Source organism: Lagenorhynchus albirostris, chromosome 16 (assembly GCF_949774975.1).
Source record: "Lagenorhynchus albirostris chromosome 16, mLagAlb1.1, whole genome shotgun sequence".
In the NCBI taxonomy this organism is placed as follows: Eukaryota; Metazoa; Chordata; class Mammalia; order Artiodactyla; family Delphinidae; genus Lagenorhynchus; species Lagenorhynchus albirostris.
The window spans coordinates 47,525,586-47,544,732 of record NC_083110.1 but is presented as its reverse complement, the minus strand read 5'-3'; the positions used below and the strand labels follow the sequence as shown (position 1 = coordinate 47,544,732).

The 19,147-nt window shown below is 44.4% G+C and overlaps 1 protein-coding gene across 1 annotated transcript; it reads left to right on the top strand.

Moving 5' to 3' along the window:
• The first annotated feature begins 335 nt into the window (after window positions 1-335).
• ACTA2 (actin alpha 2, smooth muscle) lies at window positions 336-17,745 on the top strand. Its single transcript, XM_060126639.1, has 9 exons — window positions 336-491; window positions 4,646-4,800; window positions 6,189-6,317; window positions 9,164-9,274; window positions 11,267-11,351; window positions 11,725-11,886; window positions 13,561-13,752; window positions 14,916-15,097; window positions 17,457-17,745. The coding sequence occupies exons 2-9, from the start codon at window positions 4,672-4,674 to the stop codon at window positions 17,598-17,600; spliced, it is 1,134 nt and encodes a 377-aa protein (XP_059982622.1). The 5' UTR covers window positions 336-491; window positions 4,646-4,671; the 3' UTR covers window positions 17,601-17,745.
• The last annotated feature ends 1,402 nt before the right edge of the window (window positions 17,746-19,147 follow it).

Here is a 19,147-nt window from a genome sequence, read left to right as displayed (position 1 = left end):
ATTGCAGACCCCGTTTTTAGGGGAATTTTTAAAAGTCCCTGCTCCTCAGAGGCAGCTTCTTTCTGTGCTTGGTTCATGAGGAAATGACCCGAAATGCTAGCAAGACAGCCGTTTGGCATCTCCTGAGGAATGTGCGAACCATGCCTGCATCTGCCCCATGAGGCTCACTCAGTATCTCTGGGCATTTCAGCAATTGTTCTGAAGGCTTGGGGTGTTTATCTCCCACAGGCAGCTGAGCTGCCTGCCTTTTCATGAGCAGAGCAGTGGAATGCGGTGGAAGAGACCCAGACCTCCGGCCACCCAGATTAGAGAGTTTTGTGCTGAGGTCCCTATATGGTTGTGTTAGACTGAACGGAGGGCTGAAGTCTGTCTTTGTTCCTTGTTTGGGAAGCAAGTGGGAGGGGAGCAGACCAAGGAGCTATATAACCCTTCAGCGTTCAGCTTCCCCGAACACCAGCCAGAGGAGAGGAGCCCAGCCGAGCACTTTCAGGGTAAGTGGCATCGGCCCAGGGATGTGACTTAGATTCCAGCGGCTCTGACATTCCCCAGCATAATCAGATGTCATCTCTGGGGATTTTGGCCAGGCTCACACACTCTGAAAGTTTTGAATGAAGGTTGTACTACTAACACGATTGTAGCTTTTAGCTCTAATTATCTAACCTTAAAATCCCAGCTAAGACGCAGCCTGGTGTGGGAAAGGGTGGGGAGAGCAAGATGGAATGAAATCTATGTGTGTCACCTGCAACATCTGTTTATACTAAACCAACTGCCCGGGTCTTGCAGTGCATTTCAGAGACGCAGTCAAGCTGTCTGCAGTAAGTTACATGATGATTTATATTTAGGCACTGGAAACTCCAGTATCTGCTTGTGGTTCAGATTTGGTGTGGGGATTTCTCACTGGACTGTACTTTTGGTGCAGCTACGGTGTCTGGAAGTGGATTTTAGAATTGAACCGAGGTTGCCTAGCCTTTGATATTGGCTCTTTGTGTATTTGCATCTGGGCTCCTCTGGCTCTCATTGGTAGTGTCTTCTGTGGGAAAGTCTCTTGAGTGTAACTGTGAGCTTACACTTCAAGATATACGCGTCTCAGTGAAGTAAGTCAGAAAGAGAAAAACAAATACCGTATGCTAACACATAGATATATGGAATCTAAGAAAGAAAGAAAAAGGTCATGAAGAACCTAGGGGTAAGACGGGAATAAAGACACAGACCTACTAGAGAATGGACTTGAGGACACGGGGAGTGGGAAGGGTAAGCTGGGACAAAGTGAGAGAGTGGCATGGACATGTATACACTACCAAACGTAAAACAGATAGCTAGTGGGAAGCAGCCGCATAGCACAGGGAGATCAGCTCGGTGCTTTGTGACCACCTAGAGGGGTGGGATAGGGAGGGTGGGAGGGAGGGACACGCAGGAGGGAAGAGATATGGGAACATATGTAGATGTATAACTGCTTCACTTTGTTCTAAAGCAGAAACTAACACACCATTGTAAAGCAATTATACTCCAATAAAGATGTTAAAAAAAAAAAAGATATATGCGTCTCGGTTGGTTGGTCATCTGCAGCAGAGCGCAGCAGGCGCCCCGCTGAATCTTTGTGAATAAAGAGAGAGGGAGCCGGGTGTGCGTCTGACAGCTGTTTGCGTCTCAGCCTGTGCGATGTCTGGTTTGCATTTCTCAGCCGGGCGGGACCTGGGAGCCAGCCCTGCCACCACAGGCTGCTCTTTGCTGTAAATCAACAGTTGGCAGCTTCAGCCCGGACTGGAGTTTTCACACTGAGATTTTCCTTCCATTTTGTGATTCATGACTAAATATGGTTTGTGTTTCAAGACTGTCGAGCTGGGACCTGGAGCGTTCCCCTCCCACTAACTCCTCATTTTTGGCACAAGATGCACTCGAGTCGGTTAGAGCAAACCCCCTGACCCGGGTGCTGTTCCAAAAGCAGACATTCGAGTGTGTTTTACCTAATTAGGAAATGCTTTGCTCCAAACCCAGCTGCTCATCAGGTTAGGTAAGAGTAGCAAACCACTGAGCTGGGTCCTTTCTGGGGACACAGATTTCTCTAACGACAGTGCTCCTTTAAGAGATTTTAAAATTCTTCCTGGACGTTTTCTTTCTTTCTTTTTTTGCCAAATAAAAACACATTTACCAAATGTTGAGATCTTTTTATTTTCTGCAGGCTTGCTGATCTGAGCGTTAAGTCTACTTTGTCTGCAGTGCATTCTAACACTCCCCCAAACCCTTCCTGCCCCAGGAAAGGGTTACTAAGGACATGTGTATTCATAGTGACCACACCATCACATTTTTAGAGCCTCCTAATTCCAAATATTTTATCCTGTTTTCAGCCCTTACTTTTGTTTTGGCAAGTCTGCTTAGCACATCCAGAGAGGCTGCTGGTCCAGTGCTGACAGCCTCTGACACATGCCTCCGACGCCGACTGCTTTTCCGCCTTCTCTCTCTTACATTTCTCATCTCTCTTTTTGCTTCTTAATCTGCTAGGAAGGAAGCCAAATCACATGACTGCCAAACATAATTCAGTGTCTGGAAAGGGAAGGGAAGGGTGGGAAAAGAAAGAGTAGGCCATTGATAAACCTCATTTTCCATTCTCACAAGTAGAGTCCACAAGTTGAAGGTTTCTGTGGTAGGCCTAGAGGGAGTGTGGAGAGAAAGCAAAGACTGGAAGTAAAAAGATCTGGATAATGATAATCATCACATAATGATGCTAAAAATTTTTAAATAATATTTATTCATAATGTATATGCCACCATAAATTATTTTTAATGCCTTTTAGAAAATCTAATCCCCATAAGAACTCTATGGGCTACATACAGATTTTACTGCTGTTTCATAGATAAAGAAACTGATTTAGAGATGTTACATAACTGACTAAGTCACATAGCTTCTAAGCGGTGAAGGCCACACTCAAATCCAGAGTGAGACTCCAGGATCCAAGCCCATAATCCTCACGTGCTGTGATTTTTAGTGTCCTAACTCTACCAGTTTTGGGATCTTGGACAAATCATTCCAACTTGAGTCTTGATTCCCTGGTTTGTCAGTTGGCGATAATAGTACATGTCCTGGATTTTAAGATATGTTCTCTCAGTTGAGGTTCATGCTCTTTGCAAAGGGTTATGTTGTATGAGACACTGCCATGGAAGTTCTAGGCATTTGGAAAGACAGAGCATTGCTTTCATGGGAATGGTCCGGCACAACTCAAACTGTAATAGCGTTTTTGTCTTTTCTTAGGTCCCAGAAATTTCCTTAAAAGAGTTGCCTTTTGTATCTAGGCCTGGGGGTGCAATGAGTTCACCAACTTAGAAGACTCTTCCTGAACCTTAAATCCTATCATCTCAAAGTCAGGCAGAGAACTCTGGGTGTCCTTCCCTTTAAAAACTATTTTTCACCTAATTCTGCTTAGAAAAGGGAAGGGGTCTAGATTGAAAGCTGAAGGGTAGCCAAGGGGACCTGATCTCTGGTTCAACTTTGCCTGTAAGGCCCTGAGTGCCCTTGAGCAAATCGCTTCCCCTGAGTTTTCTCATTTGAGAAACGAGGGCATTAAATGAAAACGTTCTCTAATAAGCCTTCGATTTCCCAGATCTCTAAGTTGTTACTTGTGCTCCAGCCTTCCAAATTTTGCCGTAGGATACAAGCTTAACAATGGGATATTTGAAATATTGCTTTCTTACTAAAAGAATACACGCTCAATTTATTTAGAAAATATTACAGAACCCAGGGATGATCATTTAAAACACCCAGAAAACCCACCACTTCACAAATAACCCCCATCAACATCATGGTAAATATGATTAATCTTCTTCTAGTGCATAAAAATACATTTTTAATGGGATCGTACAATGTTAATTTCTCTAACCTAGTATCACATAAGAATATACCTGTAACTTATCCTTTTATTTATCTTTTTTAATGGCAACAAAGCATTCTACTGCATGATGTGTAAGGTTTTGGATTCACCCTGGCTTGTTGGACTTACAGGGTAGCAGTGGTTTTTATTAATGGAATAACTGTGGTCCCTAAAATTTAAAGCACCTTCTTAGAAAGTTTTGATTGGTTCTAATGTTTTTCCAAGGGTAAAATTTAAAGTCTTCAGGATCCAAAAGAGAATTTTCTTTTAAACATTTTACATTAAATGTCTCAATATATCCAAATTTTCACATGCTGCCCATTCCTCAAAACCTACGTTTTTGAAAAAAATTTGAAGTTATAACATACCTAGAAAAATGTGAAGATGGTTGGATACAGACAGCAAATTCCAGATACTTCTTTAACAAATGACTTGTCCCTGTGAATATCTGATCTCATGGTCTGATATTCCATATGTGCTCTGCAGTAGTTCATTCATTCACTTACTTAGTCAGTCTTTAAAGTGCTTGTGAGCACATGTGACGTCCCAGGCACGGTGCTAGAGACCTGTTGTATGAACGTGGACATCAGAGTTTTAGTTATAAAAAGTTTTCAGTCTAATGAAAGTACTTTGAGATAAATGCTGTGTTAGATAAGAATCAGCAGAAGGCGCTCTAGGAGTGCACAGGAGGGGTCTCAACCCAGCCTGGAAGGTGGGAGTGGTCAGGTTAAGTGCCAAGACTGTTGGATAACAGCGGGGTGGCTTCCTCCCTGTTCCCTGCAGGACCCTGTGTCGCAGCTCCAGCCAATATGTGTGAAGAAGAGGACAGCACCGCCCTGGTGTGTGACAATGGCTCTGGGCTCTGTAAGGCTGGCTTTGCTGGGGACGATGCTCCCAGGGCTGTTTTCCCGTCCATTGTGGGACGTCCCAGACATCAGGTGAGGAAAATTTTCTCTGGAACAGAGAGAAACAAGGCTATAGATTTGGTCCCTCTATGTCTCTGGTACCCGCTATGGGTATTCATAGATTGTCTGTTGCTCTCTGCCCGGGAATTATGTAACCATGTTAAAAATGTACCTCTGATGATTGACGTCTAGAAATAAGTGCCAATTTAATACACGATGTTGATAGATTATCTATTGGGTGTCTATCAGATACAAAGACTGACCCTTTTTCATAAATCCTTTTTGTCTAAATGTAATCATTGTCATCAGCATCAGAAATATTTATGAGTTTATGAGTTATCTGATGTATTCCATAGCTACTCTTTGGAAAGAAACTAAAATAAAAGCCCAGGTCACTCACTCTCACAGAACCTAATGTTAGATGAAAATCAGCATTGTTACCAAATGTAATTTTCCATCTCTTAGCTGTCAACAAAATACATGTGGACAGCCACACGGTAATTTTACATAGCATTATGTAGAAACAAAATGTTGATGGCAGCCACAGGGTAAAAACTGAGAGTTTCATCTCAGAAATTCTCCTTCACAGCAGAAATGTATTTTGCACATGGAGCCTATCTGATTGATATTTAAGCTTTCAATTTGGCATAGATTCACAAGAGCAAATAATAGAAGCCTCTCCCCATGAATGAACTCTGTCCCTTTGTTGAACTTCTGGGATGGAGATATTTTGCATAAATCACTACTTATGGAACTATAGTAGCCACGACTGTTTTGCAATTTTAAGTCACTCCAGTGCAATTTTAAATTTTAGTAATGAGAATTCTCTCTTTTTTAGAGCTTCACCATAATGATTAAAAAATACATCCCACTACTTTAGGCAGATGTCAGTGTTGATTGGTATGAATTTATCTATGAGAAATCAAGCACAAAGTGATCATTTGTAGAAATAATGTTTTTGCTTATAACAGTTAGATATACTCTTGGGTAGGTGGCAAGTTCAAAAGTACAGTTTAAAGGATTTATAAGGGGCAAAATGCCATTTAACTAATATGTAAAAATTTACATATCCATTCAACAAATAATGATTGAGTGCCGAATGTGTGCCAGGCAATTTGTCATAGTGGAGAACAAGACAGATACAATCTTTGCCCTAAGAGAGCTCATCAAGGGATGTAGAAGATAAATGACACAAAGTTGCCTTACCCCCAGGGTTCTCTGCTATTTGAGAGAACTAGTCAGGCCTGTTTCCAATCAACTAAGGCTGTTTCGTAAGAACTTAGTGACAGTAGGATTCAGCAAATCATTGTTGGTACCCAAAGGAACTTTCTAGCGCAATGATTTAACCCTTTGTGTTTGGACTGTAATCAGTTCACAAGTTCTGAGAGAGGCTGGCTCGTGATGTGTTGAACCTTTTTTAGGGGGTGATGGTGGGAATGGGACAAAAAGACAGCTACGTGGGTGATGAAGCACAAAGCAAAAGAGGAATCCTGACCCTGAAGTACCCGATAGAACACGGCATCATCACCAACTGGGACGACATGGAGAAGGTACCGGGAGATTCATGCATAATTCCTGGGGCTCCTGTTTCCAAACATCTTGCTACTGCTGGGGAAAAGAACTGGCTCACTTTGCCCAATTGTACTTTTACTTGTTGATGTTCCTTCTAGATTATTACTAACTGGAAAAAAGAAAATCCTGAACTGTTTCTTTAAATTAAAAAAAAAAGCAAATCCTTTGCCTATCAGGGTTTATAAACCAATTAGAGTGAGCTAGCTCTGCAGATGAGAACAGTAGCCCTTAGACAATGGTGGGTATTAATAGACTTGCTCAGTCCACTGGCTTGCCCTCCGAGGACAAGCATTATATGAGTAGCAGCCAGGAGAACAAAGGGTTGCCTTCACCCACCCATTCTTGAAAGTTTTTCATTAACTCACCCTGAACATTTAAAATATATATATATATTTTTTAGTTTTCACTATAGAAAGCTATACATTCATACATTCCTGAATGTTCCTCAACATATTGAAGCCCAAGCACATGACAAAAATTTTTAAATAAACATTTTTAAAAGTATCTCCCTGTGTTGCCTTAAGTGAAGTCTTTATCTCCCAGACCCATATAGAAGAGCTAATGAGGAGAAGAGTTAAATCCTAGGATTTTGATGTTTGTTATTAGGCATTATGGAAACACAAGTGATCAGAGAAAAAGCAGAAGAAATAATGAGAAAGTGACTTAAATTTTTAAAATGCAGCAAATATATTAGAACCAGAACATCTGGACTTTTATATATCTCTCAGCTCCATACACACACACACACACACACACTCTCTCTCTCTCTCTCTCTCTCTCTCTCTCTCTCTCTCTCTCCACTAGTGTAAAAGAAAATAGTGTTGCTAGGATTTATCAGTAATAATGCTGAAACTTCTGCTTCTCTACAAAAATTGTGTTTCCTTAGGTTTACTGAGTCTAAGATTCTGGATTTGGTTAAGACTGCAGTTTTCACTGTGAAGAAGATATTAATAGGAGGAAAATACTCTTTTAAGAGATTCTCCATGGAGCTGGCAGCGTCTCAGAGGGACGCACCTGGAGAAAGATCCTTGGAACAAATAAAGCATTCCATAATTTTTAAAATTTAAATTCAAAGGGTCTGAGAGAGAGAGAGAGAGAGAGAGAGAGAGAGAGAGAGAGAGAAGAATAAGAGAGAGAGAGAGAGAGAAGAATGAGAGAGAGAGAGAGAGAGAGAGAAGAATAAGAGAGAGAGAGAGAGAGAGAGGGATTGGTTGGTTTTTAAACGATGCTTCAGAGTATCCGTAGTATATAATACGATCGGTAGAATTTCTTTTCTTCACTTTTTTTTTTTTTTTGATTTCTTGAACACTGTGCTGCTTTTACTCCATCAAAGGAATAGAACTTTCAGGAGTCTCATTTCCTTTCTAGAAACAACAAATTCAAAACCAAAGTAACTGCGATAAGATAAACACTCTTTAAAGTCGATCTAGCTTTTATTAGTGTATGAGCTTTCGCTAGCAGTTCTTGTTTTATTTTGTTTTAATTCTGAATGAATTTAATATTTCTGGTGCTAGGGGAGAATTTTCAGGCTTTTAAAAATAACTAGTTAACTGAACCTTTTTCACAGTGGTTTGCTCTTTATGGCATCCAGGGATTAAAGAGGATGCTCACAGGGAACTCTACTTAATACTCTGTAATAACCTATATGGGAAAAGAAGCTGAAAAAGTATGGATATACATATATGTATAACTGAATCACTTTGCTGCACACCTGAAACGAACACAACGTTGTGAATCAACTATACTCCAATAGAAAATAAAAATTAAATTAAAAAAAGAAACAGCTCAAAAATAAAAATAAAAAAAATAAAGAGGATGCTCAACCATGAAGCAAACACAAGTATGTCCAAAGTACATCGCACGGACATGCTAGAAATAGACACTGGCTTTTTTTGGAAACACATGAAGGCCAAATGTCTGCCCATGAACGAAAAGTCCAGAGTGTGCTGACCAAGGCAGGCTTCTCTCAGCCCTGGGGAACAAAGAAGGGAATGGAGCAGAGCAAAATTTCCCTCCAATATTAAAAGTGGCAATTAGGCAATTAGGTCAGCTTCATTCATCCTTTCATATATTCATTCATTTGTCCTTTTACTTGCTACTCTAAGTCATTTGCCCATGAATATTAACTAAAGTGGAAATAGCGGGTAAAGAAGATATTGTTGAATAATAGTAACATTTACTCTGGGCTAAGTAGCAACTCTAGGGTTCCCTGACTTAAGTCTCACAAAGACATACAAATTTTTTTTTTTTCGGTATGCGGGCCTCTCATTGTTGTGGCCTCTCCCGCTGCGGAGCACAGGCTCCGGACGCACAGGCTCAGCGGCCATGGCTCACGGGCCCAGCCGCTCCGCGGCATGTGGGACCTTCCCGGACTGGGACACGAACCCGTGTCCCCTGCATCGGCAGGCGGACTCTCAACCACTGCGCCACCAGGGAAGCCCACAAATTATTTTTATATTACCCATGGAGAGATTGTGGCTGAGAAGGGTTAAAATTTGCCAAAGCTCACATAACCAAGAAGTGGTTAAGCCAGGATTTGAACCCAGGTTTGATGCCAGAGCCTGTACCCTTAACCACTACTCCATCCTGCCTCATAGGCCTGGGTTTGCGTTTTTGCTCATTCACCTACTAGCTGTGAATGCTCAGCAAGTTATTTACAGTCCTTGAGTTTCAGTCTCTGCATCTGTAAAGCTGTGGACACATAATGAGTACTTCTAGCATTTTATTTGAACCTGGTTTCCTTAGCCCATTTTGATTGCGTTTTGAGGACTGCAGCGCCCCTACAGCGTCACATCATTGTGCTTTTCCTCGGTCCCCCTGCTAGATCTGGCACCACTCTTTCTACAATGAGCTTCGCGTTGCCCCTGAAGAGCATCCAACCCTGCTCACCGAGGCACCCCTGAACCCCAAAGCCAACCGGGAGAAAATGACCCAGGTAAATATGCACTCCAGGGCCCAGCACTTTGGTGTCTGGGGAAAGTCCTGTGTTAAAGGGGTTGTGCAGGACAGCAGCGAGAAGGCCCACCAAACAGTCCACTCACAGGCTGATAACTTTCCAGAATTCCAAAGGCCAGGAGCATCCTGGTGGCACTGACATCCTTACTGCAGGAACAGCCCCTTGGTTCCAAGAGCAGCAGGAAATTTCCAAGATTTAACTGAAAAGGTGACATGTTTAGGGTAAAACCTTCTAAGGAGAAGTCATTTCAAAGGGCAGGATAACATAAAATGGGGAATTTTGGTTCTGGAGTCCAACAGATCCCGGTTTGAAAACTCGATCTGTCACTTAATCAGTTATGTGACTTTAAAGAATCCACTTAGTTTCTCAGAGCCTCAGTTTCCTTGTCCATATGTTGGGAATAATATTAGTACATTATTTTTCAAAGGATTGATGTGTTTCGTGGTACCTGGTATGATAACCTTCAACAAACAGTTATTATTGTCGTTATTGTCACTTGTCTGAAGCTCAAAAGTTTTGGATCAGGAGACCATCCATTCCACCGGCCAGACAAGATGTCCAGTTTGGATGAGCTGCTAAATAAACACACCTAGTGTCAATTTCATGCTTGCTATGGTTAGGCACTGGGCTAAGCATTTTATACGCATTGTCTCTTTAAATCTTAACAACGTAAAGCAGGAGCTATTCGTATGCTGATCATATAAATGAAGAAATCGAGGCTCAAGGACATTAGGTGATTGTCCCAAGGTCACACAGCTAGAAGTGGCAGAGCTTGGATTTGGCCCGTGACCTTTTGACCTCAGAGAATAATAAATGTCAACACTGCAGGGTCTTTTTCTCGGAAGAGTTCTAGGCGCTACACCAACACACTAGCAGCTGTTCTCTACAGGGGAACGTCTGTGTGCCTGGGAAGTGCTCATGTAGCAAGAGATGTTGTTTCTTATGGGGGCTATTTTTCCTGTGAATGGTGAAAAATATAGTTGGGAATTATGGCCGTCTAGCAAATGATGCTAGATATTCACTCTGGTGAATAGACCAGGGAGGGTTTTGCAGAGGGAGAAATGGTGGTCTGTGGGCATCTCCGTGGGCACAGATTTCTAATGCTTGACCCGGAGGGACTCTCGTTCTAATCGTGTCCCTAGACTGCGTGAGCTGCCACATTGACATTCATACTTGGTCCTCTGTTACCAGCAGGCGGTTCTTTTCTTCCAGGAATCAGGGCTCCTTCACTGCAGCCAGAGTGGCCTCAGATTCTAGGGCTGCAACTACATAAAAAAGTGGAACAGATTAAACGCACCTCAGACCACAGAACAGGGCTCATTCAGCCAGTCGGAGCTTCAGGTTTAAAAGGCCTTTTTCGGGAATTCCCTGGCGGTCCAGTGGTTAGGACTCTTGAGTTTTCACTGCAGAGGGCCTGGGTTCAATCCCTGGTCAGGGAACTAAGATCTGCAAGCCGCGTGGCCAAAAAAAAAAAAAAAAAAAAAGGGGGCTCTTTCATACACCAGAGAAGTATAGATGCTGTCTTTTGTTTCTTTTGGCTTTGATAACAGTATTAAGTCCTGGGCTGTTCACACTGGAGGACACTTAGAACCCTTCTCATCCAAACTCCTCCTCCATTTGTAATCAAGAGACCTGGAATGAAGCCCACGTTATTCAGCTGTTAGTTTGGTGAATTCTCCCAGGTCATGTTCAACTCAGGGCCAGGGCCAGGGCCAGAAGCTAGACCCTCCTTATACCTGTCTGGTCATGTGTCCCCCTCTCCATGCCATCAGGCCTCTGGTATAATGGTTTCTTCATTTACACCTTCATTTCTCCTTGACTAGTAACCAAGGCTGCCCTGGCCCTCCTTTACCTTAGTTTCCTCTACCCAGAACCACGTGGGCCCTCTGCATTCCTCAACAAGATGCTGTCTTGTGCATTCTTGGTAAGACTGGCAGCATCACTAACTCAGCTCTTTGAATTGCTTTGCAGATCATGTTTGAGACTTTCAATGTCCCAGCCATGTACGTGGCTATTCAGGCGGTGCTGTCCCTCTACGCCTCTGGACGTACAACTGGTAAGTGGTTGGGAGGGGTGAGAGCCTCAGTTAAATACACCATCAGTTACAGGATTTAATGGTTCATAAACATGTGGGTTGTGATGGATTGGGGTTTAGTTTAAATTGACAGGGCTAATTCCAGCCCTCAGAGGTCTTCTTCTCACCTTTAAAATTAAGTCCTTTAACTTGTATTTCCAGGAGGACTTCTCCTATTGTTTCCCTCTTCCTGTTCTTTTCTTTTTTTATCTTTATCCAGCCTTGCCCCACTTCTCCTATCAAATGCCTTCCTTCCTTTCAAATAAGAGGCTTAGAGATTCCCCTTCTACTAGACCAGTAAGTGATCACACACCAGCTGCCCTGGTGACTTTTATTGTGTACAACTGTCCCCCAGGCATTGTGCTGGACTCTGGAGATGGTGTTACCCACAATGTGCCCATCTATGAGGGCTATGCCCTGCCCCACGCCATCATGCGTCTGGACCTGGCTGGCCGAGATCTCACCGACTACCTCATGAAGATCCTGACCGAGCGAGGCTATTCCTTCGTGACCACAGGTGAGGCCTGCGGGAGATAAAGGGGGGGGGTGTAAGGGCGGGGTGTTCTTCCGGAACTTGGTGATTATCCAAGGAAACAATGGGAGGCAGCCTTGCAGGTATCAAGGCCTGATTCTAATGCCCAGGGCAAAGCAGTGCGTATTTTGCTACGTGAAATCGCTAAACGATTACACTATTTCTTCAAGAAGAACAGTTATAACCATCTGGTATGATGAGCTAGTCAGAGTTGCACCATTTGAACATTTTTTAATTCCTTCCATTCACACATAGAGACTGAAGTTGGTATGGCGTGGTGATGGGCAGTCTTTGGAGACATCTCGGTAGGACTTGGGTCCCAATTCTGCCACTCACTAGCTGTGTGACCTTGGACTAGATGCCCAAGTTCACTAAGCCATAGCCTCTTCATCTGTAAAATGGGAGTAATCATAGACCCTTTCTCACAAGGATGTTGTGAGTAGTAAATGAGATCGTGCACGTCGAATTCCTGGCCCTGAGGAGGCATGCAGCCCTTGTTAGTGACTATTAATAGCAACCCGCAGGCAGCGACACATTTGTCTTCAGACTATAAACTGGTGTTCTGCTGCCCAGAGGCAGACTATACTAGAGACGTCAGGACGTCCTCAGTGCCCTTGACCCTGGCCGCCCGCCCTCCCTTGGCCAGTTTGGTCTTGTCCAAATGTTTAGGTTTCTGGACATCCCTGAGGCTTATTCTAGACTCCAAGTTTGAGCCCTGAAGATGTTAAACTCTCCTTTTGCAGTAGGCAGTTGAGTGAATTCTGTTCCTCCTCTACTCCCCATGAAGAATTCCAAGATGCTTCCAGAAGGTTCCCAGGGGCCCAGAGGGAACCAATAGCTTAGAACTTCAGAGGGCAGGGGTCTGAAAGTGGTCTGCCTGCCCACTTCTTCCAGGTACCACTGGGGCCTTCTCAACTGGGTCTTGTCCTGAGCCAGGGCCTGCCTCTTTCTGGAAGGTGATGAATTTTCCAAGGGTTTGAGCTAGAATCTACCTGGCCCAGATGACACGGGTCTCTGGAGCTTTTGAAACTGTAGGGGCCTCTAAGGGGGGGCTTCGGCACGCGTCTTCCTGGTCAACTGAAAATCCAATATAACAAACTGTTATAAAGCACTTATAATGCAGATTCATTAGTTAATCGTGCAAAAAAGTTAACGTATTAAGGATTTCCTGCTCTTTGCCTTTTTCTAGCCAGCTCATTTTCATCCTGTCCTGAACTTTCCAGACAATATTTGCTAAGAACCTTCTGTGTGAGGCACTCCGCTGGGAACAGAAGCGGTTCCACAGTGGACTTGTAATTTAATTGCCCTGATGGATTTGGGGGTGCGGAATGTAATGTCGAACTTATACACTTTGTGGATGGAGCCTGTATTGTAGGAGAGCCTGCAGTAGGACAGGTGGATTTTGTGTGTGTGTGTGGTACGCGGGCCTCTCACTGTTGTGGCCTCTCCCGTTGCGGAGCACAGGCTCCGGATGCGCAGGCTTAGAGGCCATGGCTCACGGGCCCACCCGCTCCGCGGCATGTGGGATCTTCCCGGACCGGGGCACGAACCCACGTCCCCTGCAACGGCAGGCGGACTCTCAACCACTGCGCCACCAGGGAAGCCCGGGCAGGTGGATTTTTACCGCCTGTACAAACCATGTTTGTATCTCGCTGACAGCTGAGCGTGAGATTGTCCGGGACATCAAGGAGAAACTGTGCTATGTAGCCCTGGACTTTGAAAACGAGATGGCCACTGCTGCGTCCTCCTCTTCCCTCGAGAAGAGCTACGAGCTGCCTGACGGGCAGGTGATCACCATCGGTAACGAGCGGTTCCGCTGCCCAGAGACCCTGTTCCAGCCCTCGTTCATCGGTAGGCAGCACACCCTGCCCCTGCTTCTGGGGAGACCACCCTCTCCTCCTGCACCCAGCCAACCCTCAGCCCCCAGCACCCTTCTGCGTGTGGGGACATGTGACAGGGGCCACAAAACCAAGTGCATTTCTAAACCAGGGCAAAGGAAAGAATGTCACATTTTTAAGAGTTAAGGAGACCAGAAAAGGAGTTTTCTTTTTAAGAAAACATTGTCTATGTTGTAATCAAGCCCAAAGCATTCTTGGTGTGTGGTTTACAGTGAAAGAATCAGATACTCTCTGTGCTTAGGACACAGTGGAGCCGCCAGATGGATGGATGGGAAGGATAGGTTGAATGCTGAGTTTGGGAATAATAGGGGGAGAGAAAAATGGAAATGCCCAATCCTACGTTAGCACTGACCTTGGGAGACGGGTTAGCACAGTTGTTTACAGAGGGCAGTCTTCGGGAGGGGTGAGCCTGGGTTTGAGTCTTAATTCTCTATTCATGACCTTGGACCCTGAAGTCTCAGGGTCCTCCTCTATAAAATGAGGACTGTCATAGTACCTATTTCATAGGGTGGCTGTGAGGATTACACGAGCTGGGGGGGGGGCACTTAGCCCAGGACTTGGCTGACATGAGCATTCAATGCTTATTAGATATTGGCTGTAATTAATCACTAAGCGTTATTAGTATTACATCACAAAACTGCAAAGATTGAAGAAAAGCGAGTCTTTGTCCGAATAAAATGAAGCTTTTTTTTTTTGGATGATTCAGCATCATAAAGCTTTGAGGAGTAAAAACAAGGCAGCAGCCAAAGAGAGACTTGGGGAAAGTTCTGAGCAACGGCTGCAACATTGGCTCAGCATGGAAGCTTCTGCTGGCAATCTGAAGACTTGGCTTCTTATTTGAATCATTTATAGTAGTGAGTCTATTAAAAATTAGGGATATGATGTTGTAGCCCCCCACCCTCCCAGAGATGCTGAGGCAGGGCTTCCTCCCTAGACAAGAGGTAGGAGGACATGGGGCATTCGAGGACCTTTCGGTCCTGAGATGGCTGGTTCCCAGAGCATCATGCCTGCCTAGCTTCGGTCCAGTGTAAGATCATCCAGTTGCTCGCATCGTCTTCCACGTCAACCTGGGCTTTATTCACCACCCAAGGACCATGGCCTGTGTCTCTTTTCCAGGGATGGAGTCTGCTGGCATCCATGAAACCACCTACAACAGCATCATGAAATGCGATATTGACATCAGGAAGGACCTCTATGCTAACAACGTCCTATCCGGGGGCACCACCATGTACCCCGGCATTGCCGACCGCATGCAGAAGGAGATCACGGCCCTGGCGCCCAGCACCATGAAGATCAAGGTACAGTTCCGTGACGGACCCATGTATGCTGCTGGCAATGCCAGCCCTACAGCCAAGAGGTGAAGGACTCTTCAGAGGCTGCATCTTGGTCACACGCACTCACGGGTTTTAGAGCTAGGCAGTGGTTAAAAGTCCGCAAGTCCCATACTTTAAACGATATAGGTCAGTTCAGTTCATAAAGAAGTTGAATTATCTTGTACAAAATCTAATCTGTACTTATCCTTGTCAATCAGCTACTTTCAGCAGCTGCAGTGAAGGTCAATAGAGCCCCCCATGTGTCCATATCTCACTAAAATACACATTTTGGTGTTTTTCCTCATCACAAAAATAGTGCATGTCATGTATAGAGCATTACAAGTATTACAGATGAGCCAGACTTATTTCTGAAGAGGCGTAAACCCTGTAGATTCAATAGTGTATACTCCTCCTCCAGTACTAAATGTGACTCCATCTCAGTGGCCAGGAGTTAGAATTTTATCTTCATCTCCCTGTCTGACATACCCTTTGATACAAGTGCTCAAAAGCGCAGCATGACCCCAGGATGACCAAGCTCAGTCCTTGAGCCATCAGAGCCCCTACACTGTGTGAGTTTTGAGTGACAGTCAAAGAAACTCAGATTAAAAGGCCATCATTCTTTGGAGGCAAACTTACACGTGGCTGGTGACTTCTCAAAGGCTGTTATCACTCTGAAATCAGGAGGCCAGGCTGCGACCTTCTGATCCACGTCCCAGGGAGCAGGAGAAGGGGCCCCCTGGGGGCAGTTCACACACACGAGAGGTGTTCAGACAAGTGCTCTGTGATTTGCACTCCATTTTTGAAAGGGTCTGCAGCTAACATAACAGGGAGGGATAGACGGAAGCCTGCTCTCTCTCCACCTTAGAGGCTCGGAATTCTGCGGGTTAAGAGGAGAGAGACTGTTTTCTGAGGATTTGTGATTCTCGGATGCCCCTCCGATGGGCACTTACCACCTCATCTTCCCACCCCGGAGGGAGGGACATGAAACCAGCTGCTAGGGTTGCTGACAAAGCAACCTAGGTTGGGGGTATATGGCAGACACCCAGCTAGAGTTGGGTAGTTTCTAGTTCTTCAAACTTGGAGTGTTGAATAGAAATGAATGTAGAACTTTGAGCTCCAGTGTGATGAGAGCAAACCATTAAAAACCTGGCACAGTAAGATGGTGACATTAGGGGAAACTGACACTGAATGGGGGTGGGGGGTGGTCTATAGGAACTCTCTGTACTGTCTTTACCACTTTTCTGTAAAACCAAAATTATACGAAGACGAAAAGTTATTTCTAAAACAAAACAAAAACATACCTGGGAGAGGTCCAGGTTTGCATACTGGGTCTGATACGTACCAACCGGTGTGATCAAGGTCAATTACTTAAACCTCTCTCAGCCTCTGTGTCCTCCTTTGGAATATGGGAGTAATTCAGTACTTACTCTTCAAAGTGGTTATGAGGATTAAATGAGATAGTACATGTGCTCGGCACATGGTAAGTGCTCAGTAAATATCACGTACTTGTATTAAAAATAAATGTTCAACCAGAGCTCAAGGGATAAACAGAAATTAAACCCTCTCACCACCGTTTCAGAAATACCTTATCTGTTGGCCCAAGTGTCCATGTTCATTTCTACCCAAGTCTGATGTGGAATTTGGAATTACTCAACTATAGCTATTTTTAGAGTTGCTGTAGGGAGACATACCCTGCTCTCCGAGCCTAAACCATTCATTGATTTAAGAAATGTCAACATGTCCTTACATGTCAGGCCTATGCAGTGGGTAGGGCCAGCCAAGGCAGCCTAACCCGGACCTATCCCAGGGGCATGCTCATCCCGGAGGGGGCGCCCGGCCCCCTCTGTGTAAACAGTGCGTCCCAGTGGGCTTAGTCAGGTCTACAGCGAGTTCCTGTGCGGTAAGCTCTGGCACAATCGAAACTCCTCCTCCAGGTTGCTGGTGTTCGTGTCCACAGAGCGTATGTGTCGTGCTGAGTGCTGAAGGACAGCTTATGAAAGTCGGGGACATTGTCAGGGCTTAAGTGGAGGCCGTGCAGGATTTGGGGCCAGCTTTCAGTTTGCCCAGTAGTAGACTGAATGCAGCAGGGGTGTCATAGATGCTTTGGAATAGATTGTGTAAAAGGAAGCCGGGAAACCAAACGTGCTCATTGAAGAATATTTAAATCCACAACTTATTCACACCCCATGGGTTAGGGTTCAGGTTCGGGTTCAGCATCTAACAGCCAAGACTGTCCCTGTTGCCCATGAAGCTTCAGCAGGGGTCACCAAATTCGGACCATGCTGGAATGCCCAGGCCCCGTTCTAGTGCATTAACGGCCCTCCTTCCTCATCCTGACCAACAGATCATTGCCCCTCCCGAGCGCAAATACTCTGTCTGGATTGGCGGCTCCATCCTGGCCTCTCTGTCCACCTTCCAGCAGATGTGGATCAGCAAACAGGAGTACGACGAGGCCGGGCCCTCCATCGTCCACCGCAAATGCTTCTAGAACACTTCCCTGCTCTCTGTCTGTAGCACACACTGTGAATGTTTTGTGGAATAATGCCTTCAGTTCTTTTCCAAATCATTCCTAGCCAAAGCTCTGACTTGTTACCTATGTGTTTTTTAATAAATCTGAAATATGTTACCTGTAACCTGTCGCCTTGGCCTCTGATCAGCACCGGGCTGATCACGTTATTTCTGTTAGGCTGACCTCACCCATCACAGAGTGGCTCCCTCTAGTGGTACGGCCGAGGACATGACAACCAGGATGTGTAAGCTTCCCAGGAAAGAGTGGAACCACATTAACGCGGGAAGTGCCAACCAATGCCGTAAGTCGGAAGGATTTGAAAACACACAGGAGATAAACATAAACATGGGTTAAAGGGTATCAGCAAGATAATCCACACTGACTCACAACTTGCTGAGTCATTACATAACGTTGCTCTCTATAACTTCCTGACTGGTAGCCTGGTGGGTGAAAATAAAACAACAACAACTCTGCGTGTGCATGTGTGTGCTTGTACACACACATACATACATATATTATACATGCACATATATATGACTTTTTATATATAACATATTAAACTTAAATATCTATTAAAAGAAAGTATGACTTAAGTTTACCAGGGGAAACATAGATTTTTAAAAAACAGAAACAGTGCTCTAAAATCTCACTACACATCTAAACCATCTGTTTCCCTTCTCCTAATCAATATCTGTCTCTGAAAATGATACTACAGTTACTTTCACACCAGAAGGGATGGGAAAAATAACAATACTTTCCAAGGACCACCGGTGTCAATCACCACCACTAAGGGATTCACACATATCTTCACTCATTTGTTCTTCAGAACACTTTGGGGAAAATATTATCATGTCCATTTTATTTTACTTTATTTTGACATTAATTTTTTATTGAAGTATAGATTTACAATGCTGTGTTAGTTTCATGTGTACAGAAAAGTGATTCAGTTATACACACATACATATTTATTTTTTCAGATTCTTTTCCCTTATAGGTTATTACAAAATACTGAGTAGAGATCCCTGTGCTATACAGTAGGTCCTTGTGGGTTATCTTTTTTTTTTTTTTCCCGGCCGCACCACGCGGCATGCAGTATCTAGGTTCCCCGACCAGGGATGGAACCGGTGGCCCCTGCAGTGGAAGTGTGAAGTGTTAACCACTGGACCACGAGGGAAGTCCCGGTTATCTATTTGTTATATAACAGTGTGTATATGTTAATCCCAAACATTTTATAGAGGAAGAAACAGAAGTGTTCCCTTAATATCATTATATAGGAGAGCTGCCAACTTCTCTTTTACCCAACTGGCCCAGGAGGTACAAAGATGTATATAAATACTTTCCCTGCCCTAAAGCGTCTTTGTCTCAAAGCACTTTTCTGCCCAGGCTGTTTAGCATCCTCGCAGCTCCCCGGCTGGGTGCCACTTGTCCTCCTGGGTGTAAATATCTGAGTGCGGTCAGCAGCCACTGGCTGTCCTTGGGAGTTAGGAGGTGGATCTCCATCCATGGAAGCGTCTCACTGCAGAGAC